The sequence below is a fragment of the Tenrec ecaudatus genome, chromosome 4 (genome assembly GCF_050624435.1).
Source record: "Tenrec ecaudatus isolate mTenEca1 chromosome 4, mTenEca1.hap1, whole genome shotgun sequence".
Lineage (NCBI taxonomy): Eukaryota > Metazoa > Chordata > Mammalia > Afrosoricida > Tenrecidae > Tenrec > Tenrec ecaudatus.
In genome coordinates, this window is record NC_134533.1 from 1,962,986 (window position 1) to 1,974,645 (window position 11,660).

The following is an 11,660-nucleotide window of genomic DNA, read 5'->3' on the forward strand; positions in this document are numbered from 1 at the left end:
GGAGAAAGTGCCCCAAACCAAGTGAAGGAGCAATTTCTGTCCACTTCATCCCAGAGCCAATGGAGCAGGGTTAAAAATAGCCCTGTGGCCCCGCGGCCACCTGCGCTGGCCCGTCCGGCATTGCCCCCTCCCCCGGAGACAGCTGCACCTCCTCCAGTCTCAGCCTGGACACTTAGGGACAGCCTCCCCCCCCCCTGGGAATTCCAAGATGTCCCCCCTCCCTGGGCGTGGGTGTTGGGGCTGGAGGGACAGGGCGGCGCCAGCCTGCTGCCCACTAGCCGGCTGGGGTGGCCACACTTGACCCCTGTCCTCTCCGTCCCACAGGCTCTGAGCTCAAGACTTCACCATGGGAGAGTAAGTGTCGATCCTCAGTCCCACCTGCCCCCTGAAGCCCCCCACCTCCTACCCCTCCCGGCCCCTCCGACCACCCCAGCTCTTGCCCACTCACCATGATCTTAACTGCTCTCTTCTCTTTCCCCTCCCCCCGAACAGTGAAGAGGTGAGTACTTCTGGGGGACTGGGGGAGGTAGGGGTGGAGCAAGGCATGAAAGGGTCAGAGGTTGGAGACTGGAAGCCCAGGAGATGGCCAGAGGCCCCTTCCTCTGTGGGGACATGACCCTCCCCACCCCACCCCCACCACCTTGCTGAGACATTGAGGAAACAGGAAGCCTGGCCCAGTATCTGCTGAGAAGTGGGGCTGAGGCCTGGCCCTCACAGGGGACAGTTCCTCCCTCCTTACGATCCTGCCTGGAGACCTCCCCCACCTGCTGCTGGCCTATGTCCCCACCTAGTACTGTGTCCCTGAACCTACCTCTCCTGGTCCCGAGGGGTGGGATGGGATTGGGTGGCTGGACCTCGGTTCCCTTACCCACTGCCTCTCTCCTGCCCCACAGAAACGCAACAGGGCCATCACGGCCCGCAGGCAGCACCTCAAGGTATAGTGGCCTTTCCCCGGGGAGCAGGACCATGGGTGGGGGGAGTCACAGATGGAGGGAGCAGGGTTTTCTGATGGGGGTGGGAATCAGGATCTGTGGAAGGTACATCAGGGTCTTGGATGGGGGGGAACACCGGGATCTTTGGGGGTTTGGGGGGGCACCCAGGGACTTGAGGTGGGGGGAAGATGGACACTCAGGCAGCCCCTCGCAACCGCCTGCAGAGCGTCATGCTGCAGATCGCTGCCACGGAGCTGGAGCAGGAGGAGAGTCGCAAGCAGACGGAGAAGCAGACGTACCTGCAGGAGCACTGCCCCCCCCTGCACATCCCCGGCTCCATGTCTGAAGTGCAGGTGAGTTCTGTGGCCGGCTCTGGGGGGCTGGGAGGGAGAGGAGGGGCCGGGGCCGGTCTCGCTGCCTAACTCCGACCCTGCCTCTGCAGGAGCTGTGCAAACAGCTGCACGCCAAGGTGGACGTGGCCGAGGAGGAGAAGTACGACATGGAGGTGAAGGTTCAGAAGAGCTCCAAAGAGGTGAGCGAGCCGGACTGGGTGTGTCAGGGGGTGGGGGGAGCTGAGGCCTCGGACCCTCTCCCGGGCCCTTACTGCCCCCCCCTACCCCCGGGTCTGCCCTGCGCAGCTGGAGGACATGAACCAGAAGCTCTTCGACCTGAGGGGCAAGTTCAAGCGGCCGCCCCTGCGGCGTGTGCGCATGTCGGCTGACGCCATGCTGAAGGCCCTGCTGGGCTCCAAGCACAAGGTGTGCATGGACCTGAGGGCCAACCTGAAGCAGGTCAAGAAGGAGGACACCGAGAAGGTACCCAGACTGCCGCCGGGCCTGGGGTTGGACACACGAACACTTGAACACCCACAGACCCCTGCCCACCTCCACCCCGGGGCCGGAGGCCAGACACACAGTCACATGTACATACACGGACCCCCACTCACTCATTCCAGGGCCCAGGGGTAGGACACAGATACATGGACACACACGGAGCCCCGCCCACCTCCATCCCGGGCCCGGAGACAGACACATAGGCACACGGACACACCTCTCCACCGGAGTCACCCCCACCCCCACGTTCTGAGCAGAGCCACAGCCCTGCCCCCTGGGCTGGCCCTGAGCCCGTCCTGCCCCTCGTGCAGGAGCGGGACCTGCGGGACGTGGGCGACTGGCGGAAGAACATCGAGGAGAAGTCGGGCATGGAAGGCCGCAAGAAGATGTTTGAGTCCGAGTCCTAAGCCCTCAGCCAGCGGACCCCCCACCTCGAGGACCTCGCCCTGTGGGGCCGCCCCCAGGCCCGCCCGGCCCCTCAGAAAGCCAATAAAGGCTGTGGGACCCCACAAGGCTTTGGTCTCATGCTGGCCCTTCCGGGTGGGCTAGGCTGTCACTTGTGTTCCTGGGGTGGAGGGAGGGGATATGGCGAGTTTGTGGGTTGGAGTGGAACTGAAAGGGCCCTGTGGCTGTCAGAGCCCACCCCCACCCAAGGGGCGGGTCCTGGGTGTTGGTAACGCCCCCAGCTTGGGGGTCGTGCCCTCCAGAAAGATGCTCCACCCACTCCAGCCTAGGCTGGAGGTACCCACAATGCATTGCAGCTGGACAGCCCTGCCCCAGAATACCCTGGACCCCCCCTCTCCATCTATCTCACTCCTCCCTTGGGGCAGTGCTTTCTGTGTCCCAATCCCTGGACACCAGATCTGGGAGCTGGCCTGGGCACAGAGGCCCAGCCACAGTCAGGGGCTGGGTGCTGAGTTCACCCAGACTAGGCTAGGGGTCTCCAACCCTTTCTGCCCCCTTGCAAAGCTTACAGCAACCCACCTAAGTTGTACACAGAGGGACAGAGGCAGGGGCTGGCTAGGGCACAGGGGAACCTCAGGCCCCAGAGCCTCCCCGGGGGTCATCAGGGATCCAGGCTGTCAGCTTCTATCTGGGATTGGTGTTTCTGGGGCAGGGCACACCTGGGCAGAGGCACACCTGGAGCAGGATACACCTGGTCATGGGCAGACCTGCCTGGAGTCCATACTCCAGGGCCTGGGTCTGAGGAGAGGCTACCCCTGCCCCCAGGCTCCTGGGAGCTGTGTCTGGCTTCTGCTTAGCCCTTAGACTCATGTTGCACCGACACTGCCCCTATGGGCTCGGATAGCATTGTCCTGGTCAAGGTGGTGCTGTCAGCCCCTCCTGGGGGAGGGCAGATGCAGTGTCCTGCCAAGGTCCCCGCTCAGATCTCTGGTGAGCCAAGTCCCCCAGGCCTCAGGAAGGAGGGGTGCCAGCCCATTCTTGCCCCCAGAGGATGCAGCGATTGGTCTTCAGGGGCCAGGGAGGGCAGCCACAGCCCCATCTTGAGGCTTCCTGGAAGGACAGGCATCATCGGGGGTTCAGCCTGCCAGGCCCCTCGTTTGGAGACCCCTGCCCAGGCATTGTGCCTGGCATCTCAAACACCCGTTAGCTCCTCTGGGGAAGGGGTGAGCCCCTCCCTCATTGCTCATGTCAGGCTTCACAGCAGGGCCTCAGTGTTGTGGAGGGCCTGGACCAAGACAGGGGCACACACACACATCATGTGCCTGTGGACACAGAGATGGGGCTCTGGCCAGCCTGGCTCAGTCTGTGGACTGTGGGGCTTCCGGTGAGGCGTGGACAAGGAAGACAGTCGGGTCTTGGGGCTGTGGAATGTCCAGAGTCAAGGCATTGGTCTGCAGAGCCGAGGACCTTCGGGCTTTAAAGAGGGCAGCCCATCGAGAAACCCAGCACAGCAGGCCAGTGGAAAGGACCCCAGGGGAACAGCAGGTGGCTGTGTCTGGAGCAGGTGGATAGGCTGAGCTGACCTGCATGCGGCCAGCTCACAACAGGAAAAGGCTATTTACAGGCCAGGGTGTGCCAGATATGAAAGGCCAGAGAGCAAGGACCTGGGCAGCAGCGAGAGATGGGCAGAGGCCACAGAGTGGGTGCAGATTTGGCGGAAGTTCTCAGTCATGGTGCTAGAGATGGCCCCTCTGAGAATGAATGAAGCCAGAGAGGATCATGCAAACTATTAGATGCAGCATGATCATCGTGACAACTGTGCCATCCGTGGATGGATGGATGAGTGAGGAGGGAGGGAGGGAGGGAGGAAAGAATTCAGTCAAGGAGGATCATGGGAAAATGAATGATAAAGAAAGCCCACCAAAGAAGTCAGCCTGGGGAAGCTCCAAGCTATGTGGTTCCCAGCACAGAACATTCTGGAAAAGGCTCCAGCCACAGCCAAGAAGATGGGTGGTCCCTAGGAGGGCTGGTCGTAGGGGCAGAAGAGAGGAAGCCGGCGGCCTGGGGCCGTGAAACACTGCTGTGAGAACTTGGTAGGGGACCCATGACGTTATAGCTCAGAAGGAGGCGACACCAGAGTGAGCCCTTGGGGAACTGAGGAGGGGAATGGACAAGGTTTCCGTTTGGGTTTATCCATTGTAACAAACACATTGTAACACATTATCCATGGGAACAGACACATTGTAACACACACATTGTCCTTTGTAACTAACACGTTGAAACAAACACATTGTAACAAAAACATTGTGTTGGGCAAGGTCCTCTAGAGAAACAAAACCAGGACACTTATGATTATATATATATATATATACATATATATATTTCTATAAAAGGATAGATTTACTTAGCAAGAAGAAATACAAGTAACTAGTCCACATAACAGTACAGAGGGCTCAGTTCAACTCACTTTCATGGATTTGTTAAGATACCAAGGTCCCTCAACTCATACTGGCTGTTGGTCCAAAGTAAAGAAGCCGACAGAGGGATCTTCCCTTGGGCAAGAGGAGCAGGTGGCCCGAGGGCAGCAGACGCAGCAGGGTGGGACAGCAAGGGCAGGATGGTGGGAAGTGGAGGTGGATCCGTGGCCAGGAGCGAGCAGGTCTTGATGGAGGGACAGGATCCACTAGCAGTGTGGAGAAGCAGGTCCCAAAGGAGCCTCAAACTCTAGGGATGCGATCCACAGGTTGGCTCGGCCCACAGGTAGCTCAGCACACAATTGAGGCAAAGGACAAGCTCAGGTAGCAGTGCACTGGTATGCTCACCAGGGAGAAAGGGAGAAGGGGGCTGGCCTCAGAGAGCCGTTTATCTTGGTCACCCTCCAATCAAGGTGAGGCCTGATTAAACTCCGACAACATGTTCCTACAGGAGCCTAGTTGGCACAATAAACCTAACTATCGCACACATTATCCATTGGACCAAACACATTGGATCAGACACATTATTCTCTATAACAGAGACATTGTAGCAAACTCATCACCCACAGTAACAAACACACTGTCACCAAGGCATCATCCACAGTACAAGCACAATGTAGCAAACACATTGTAACAAAGCCATGGCACTGCACGAGGCGACCTGTCACCTACAAGAGAACCCTGAAGGGGAAGTAGGGGCTCTATGGGAAAACTCTATGACATTTCCCGGCAAACCTCAAAGTGCGCTAAAAATTGAAACTTCTATTTTTCAAGTATTAAAACCATCACCACCAAGGGTGTCAATGAGGCCCACAAACAAAGTGAACGAGGACAACACTCAAACCTCTGCCTCCCGGCCTCGGGGAGCTGGGGTTCCTGGGCTGGGGTCAGGTCGCAGACAAAGACACGGTGAGGACTGAGGACGTGGTGGAGTAGATAGTCAGGAGTGCGGGGGTGGGGGTGGGGGTTCTGGAGAGCACCCTGTCTTTGTCAGAATCACATTCTAGAAAAAGTCCTATGGCCGCAGACAAGGAAGTAAGAGGCAGTGGGAGAGGTGGGGAGGGGAGAGGAACTCTGGTTGGCTCCTGGGGGTGGGGGTGCAAGAAGTAGGTTGAAGGAGAGACTTTGAGAGAATTAGGGGACCTAGGTCAACAGGGGGGTCCGGGTGTGGAGGCCCAGTGGGGAGGCTGGTTGGGGAGGTGGTGGGGAGTGTGTTCTGGGGCTGGGGTCTGAGGGACCCGTGGATGCAGGGAGAGCGGTTTTCACAGGTTAGGGGTGCCACATCTAGAGTCCAGCAGAGGGTCAGGGGGAAGTGGCCAGCGCTGTGGACAACAGTGGGGTCAGGCAGAGGAGAAGTCCCCAGTGGCCTTGGCAGGGCTGTGGCCATGCAGTGAAGGAGGGCTATGTCCAGGGACAGGAAGCTGGGGCCTGTGGAGACAGCACTGAACCTCTGGCTGTAGTGCACACCCAGCCCATGTGCATAGGTGCCTGCCCATGCCTGTGTGGCTGGTTGCAGACAAGGGGGTTTCAGAGTTTCTAAGAGGGTCATGGCATTTGTCCATGAACTTTTGAAGCCCCCCGAGTGTGCTTCTCTGTGCCAGCACAGTTCCTGGAGGGTGGAGGAGCAATGACACCCCCAGAGCACTGAGCGCACAGTGCCTGGGTCGTGGTCTCTAACCCCCATTTTTCCCCATGGCGAGCCTGGCTCCTCAGGGCGGGACGTGCAGAGAGGGGGCTGGAGCATCCTTAGAAAGCAGAAAGGAAGCGTGTGCTCAAGGCAGCAACGGGGAGAGAAGACCCCAGGTAGGGCTGGGGAGTTAAAGAAATCAGCCTGTCAGTGTCCACTGGCCCGAGAGCAGGTCCGTGCTCAGGAAACACCAAGAAGTAAGGAAGGGGCATGGTTGTGTTTCAGTTCAAACGAGAGTGAGGGAGTGTGAGCATGGCCACAGAGAGGAAGAGGAACCAGGATGGAGAGACGGGGACAGAGAGACAGACAGATGGCTGTCAACCAAAACAAGAGACCAAAGGAGATAGAAAGAACCAGAGAAATTGAGATGACAGAGAGAAAGAATGAAACAAAGATATAAATGTATAGATATGTACAGACATTGACATATAGAAATATTAGAGGGGTGGATTGGTGGGTGGATGGGTAGGTGAATGGATGGACGAGTGGATGGATGGATGGATGGATGGATGGATGGATGGATGGATGGATGGTTGGATGGCTGAGTGGATGGGTGGATGGATGGATGGATGGATGGATGGATGGATGGATGGATGGTTAGATGGTTGGATGGCTGAGTGGATGGGTGGATGGATGGATGGATGGATGGATGGATGGATGGATGGTTGGATGGCTGAGTGGATGGGTGGATGGATGGATGGATGGATGGATGGATGGATGGATGGATGGATGGATGGATGGATGGATGAATGGTTGGATGGGTGAGTGGATGGGTGGATGGATGGATGGATAGATGGATGGGTGGTTGGTTGGATGGCTGAGTGGATGGGTGGATGGATGGATGGATAGATGGATGGATGGGAAGGTGGGTGGGTCCATAGATACTGAATGAGTGCATAGATAGAATAGTAAGTGGGTGGAGTAACTACATACCTACCTAGCTGCATAGCTGTCTGTCTGTCTGTCTGTCTGTAGTAGGTAGATACAGAGAGGCAGGTAGATATAGACAGACAAGCAGGTAGCTAAAGAGAAATATAGATAAACAAGACAGAAGACAGAGAGATGATAGACAGAAAGAAAAACGAAGGAAGAATGGTATCGATGTGTTCATGTATAGAAACATTAGATAGATGATAGATACATGCATAGACAGATTGATGATGGATGGATGGATAGATAGATAGATAGATGAGGTAGGTAGAGAAATAGATACATAGAAACATTAGGTCAGCGGTTCCCAACCTGTGGGTCATGACCCTTTTGGAGTCAAATGACCCTTTCACAGGGATCACCTGGTTCATAACAATAGCAAAATGATAGTGATGAAGTAGCAAGGAACATAATTTTATGGTTGGGGGGGTTCACCACCACATGAGGAACTGTATTAAAGGGTCACAGCATTTGGAAGGTCAAGAACCACTGCATTAGGTAAATAGATACACAGACACCCACAGAGAAACATTAGGTGGGCCTGACTTGGAGACAAGGTTGAGGGTGGCCATGTGGCAGAGGGTCAGGGCAGGGAGTGGCTGGGGCAGGGAGAACTGCCCAGGATGCTGGGGCCACGTCCCGGGTGCGGCTGGACCACCAGGGGCTCTGTTGGTGTGGACCCTGCAGATGCGTGTTCCCATTCATAAACCCAAACCAAACTCACAGCCCTCAAATGGATTTCTATCACACGGTGATCCCATCAGGCAGAGTGGAGCTGCCCCTGGGAGTGGCCGAGGCTGCTGATCCTGGCAGGAGTACAAAGCCTCGTCTTTCTCCTGAGGAGCAACTGGTGATTTCAAACTGCTGACCTCAAGGTTAGCAGCCCGGCATGTAACACCTATGCGCTCACACAACCAGGTCTCCCATTCAACGGGTGGCCTTCGGGTCCTGAGAAGATTTAACCAGCCAGGCACGAGCCTCTGCTGGCTTCCAGGAGCTGACCTGCCCACTGGGGGCCTGGGGGGCGGGGGGGGGGGGATGAGCAGACACTAAACAAAAAGCAATGGGCTTCCTAGAGGAGGGGACACAGAGGTGGGACCCTGAGGGATGATAAGGGGGAGACCTGCAGGGAGTGGATGGGTGTATGGGTCCAGGGGGACTTGAGAAAATTCGTGAAAAGTGGAGTCAGCAAATCACAGTTGGTTTGTTTTTAAGCTGAGTTTTGTGAAAGCCCCTCCCTCGCCTGGATGGGCGGGTGGATGGTATGGGTAGGTGGACAGGTGGGCAGGTGGAGCAGGCAAGCTGGAAGAAGAGGTGGGTCATGCTCACAGGGCTCAGGGGTCTAGCGGGGGTGGGGGGGCTGAGACCAGGGCCCTGCCATGGTCCCTGCCCACTGGCTACAGAGGAATGGCCAGGACACAGACAGAGGTCCTTGGGGGGCCCCGAGGACAGGCTCAATGGCCAGGAGGCCCCTGGGGTCTCAGGAGATCTTGACGGGAATGAGAGAGAGAAGTAAGTTTTCCAGTACCGGCTCTGTGAGCTGGGCCTGCCTGGACACAGCTGGTCACCTGACAGATACAGCCGCCATGCCACCTCCCACCCTGCAACTCCTGACCCCCCAAGCCCTCTTCAAGTTGTCTCTCTGCCTCCCTCACCACCCCTTCTGTGGTGGTGTGACATCATCTGTGGTCAATTTGAGACTTAAGAGCGAAGGGGTGGAGCTTAGCCTGTCAATCAGGTCGCAGCTTGATGACCTCATCTGGAGGCGCTGAGGAGATAAATAGCTCACTGGAGGCAGGACACACATGCTCACTCCTTGGAAGACATTGCAGCTGACAAGACACATGGAATGCCCTAGTGCCCTGAGCTGGAGGAGCCACATGGAGACCCCTGCCAGCACTGAGATGCTTACACCGCCACTGGCCTGTGATCTTCCTGCATTCGGCATCATTGCATGTGTTTTGTGAGTCTGAAGAGGACTTTATAGACTGGTATCAGACATATGGGCTAATATTGGACTTATGGACTTGATCTGGGCTGGGCTGGGATGTCTCAATATTCAACTGCTCTTGTGTATCAGCTCTTTCTTATACACACGTGAGTGTCTATGAATTTGTTTCTCTAGTCTACCTGGACTCACACCTGCGAACCTAAAAGTGCAAGCCCACCAGCTCCCTCCTCACTTTGTCTTTCTGGGGCTCCCCTTCATGTGGAGCACACCCACAGGGTGCCGCAGTGGGGCGTAGCTCCCCTGCTCCCAAAGATGGTGGCTGCTGGGGCTCTGTGAGCTCCCTAGCAGACTCTCCCTGACACCTGGCCACAGCTGGACCAAGGCCACGATGATGTCACCACCAAGTGGGACACGTGACCGCCCCTTCCTGTTTGACCTGCCCCTGAGAAGAGATCACTTCCCCATTCTGGCTCTTTTAAAACACAAACAATTGCCACATGCACCATCCGACCACAGTTTCCCAAATCTTCCTACGGCCACCACCTTAAAGGGCCTGCCTGCTCCTCCCGCGCCAGCAAAAACTCCCCTTTCCTTCGCCTCCCTCCAGGGCCTACACACCAGAGTAACCCTCACTTCTTTGGCATGAGATGGGCCTGTATCTGTCCTTGTGGACCGGTCTTGCAGCGCTCAGCTTGATGACTCCAGCAGTGGTGGTGGCGTGCAGCAGGGCGAGCCCTAGGCCGTTGTGTGGATGGTCCACATTTTGCTTATTTGCTTCCCTGCGGACGGTCACTTTGAGTTATGTCCAGCTCTTGACGAAGGTGCTGTCCTGGACCTTGGTGGTGGAGCTTCTGTTTGAGTCCCCGCTCTCCCTCCTTTTCGGTGGACTAGTCCTGTGGGTCCTGGGCTGTGAGCCACAAGGCTGGAAGTTCAAAGCCACCGGAAACAGGAAGCTTTTCTACTCCTGGGGAGAGTTATGACCCTGGAAACTGAAAGGCCAGGTCTAGCCTGTTCTGCAGGACAGCCAGGCTGTAGAGTGGACTGGATGGCAGTGGGAGAGGACCCTGTTCTAGTCGAGGATGCGATGGTCACACTCCCCTCACCCCACCCCATTGTGTGCAGGGTGGCTAAGGATCAAAGCTTCTGGAAGCATCGCTACGGGAGTTACACGTTGAACTTGCTGAGGGGTCTCTAGTAGCTTCCACCAGCCACAGATGAGGGTTCCAGGCCTGCCTGCCCTGCCAGCACATGCCGGTCCCCGGGTTTTCTGCTCCTGGCCGTGACAGTCAGGGTGAGGTGGCAGCTCATAATGGTGCCGGCCTGTATCTCCCGGGTGGCTGGTGATGTGAGCATCTTTTCTTGCATGGGAGCACACAGTCTGGGTACTCCATCCTCTCTCTGCCTTCTTGTCAGCCATGTGTCACTCAAACACCCTCCCTGGTGCCCGCCTTCCCTGGGGGATCTTCTCCTCCAGACCTATGAAACCAAGAACCCGTGTTTTCGTTCTGTGCTGGGCCCCATGAAGGCGGTCATTGGCGGGCCTTCGGGGAATTACCATGGGCGGGGGAGGTTGAACCTTTGGGGACTCCCTGTCTTCCTTCTTCTTGGAAACATCCCCAAACTTCCAAGCTATAATGTTTAGTGGGGGGGGGGGGTTGACCTCTCCCCAGGCATCTGAGCTTAGCCTTGAAGCCCTTTCCAGAGGGCAGCCTACTAAGTGTCATCCGGGGTAAAGAAGGCCAGGCTCCCGGGTAAGTACTCCAGGTTTCAGAAAGGTCACGGGAGTGGACAGAGCCCCACCAAAGAGCCCTCCCCACTCCCACTGAAAACACTTAACACACACATACACCCAGGACACATCCTCAGAAAAATCGTTAAACCTTAAGCCTCAAAGATCCCCTGCCATCTTCAGAGCACCCCCCCGCCCCCCCCCCCCACAGTCTGGCTTCATGAACCCCGAGCAGGCTGCTCTCGGAGACCCTGTCCCCGTGTGAGCTCAGACAGTGGGGTAGGTGCTTGGGGCTCAGTGAGCCTGTGCTTGTCAGCACAATCTCAGCCTCACACACCAGTGTACCCTGAGAACTGTGTGGCCATGTCAGGGCCCAGAGGGTCACCGGGAAGGCAGCCTATACAACAAGAACTGGGGTGGGGTGGCTGCAGGGGCCTGGGGGTCCCCACACCCATGAGGTGTCCTAACCGGCCCCATCAGAGTGTGAGGGGCTGCCTGGCCGGACGCCCGCTCCAGTCACCGGTCACAGCAGGCCCCTGCAACTTGCTTCACACTCCCTGCGGGCGGTTTCCCTTCCTCTTACAGCAACACACGCAAGACAGCACCCTGCAGAGCGAGCCCCAAACCTCAACCTGCAGGCCGGAAGGAAGGGGGAACTGAAACTGGGCTGGGTGGGGGCAGGGCCGACGGCTACCCAGCTAGAAGCGCCCAGGAGTCAC

General features: G+C 57.1%; 1 protein-coding gene across 1 annotated transcript; it reads left to right on the forward strand.

Annotated features, from left to right (window-relative positions):
• Positions 1-346: 346 nt before the first annotated feature.
• Positions 347-2,230, forward strand: TNNI2 (troponin I2, fast skeletal type). Its single transcript, XM_075546791.1, has 7 exons — positions 347-354; positions 493-499; positions 894-935; positions 1,157-1,285; positions 1,375-1,464; positions 1,571-1,747; positions 2,077-2,230. Exons 1-7 carry the CDS (start codon positions 347-349, stop codon positions 2,170-2,172), a joined length of 549 nt encoding a protein of 182 aa, XP_075402906.1. The 3' UTR covers positions 2,173-2,230.
• The last annotated feature ends 9,430 nt before the right edge of the window (positions 2,231-11,660 follow it).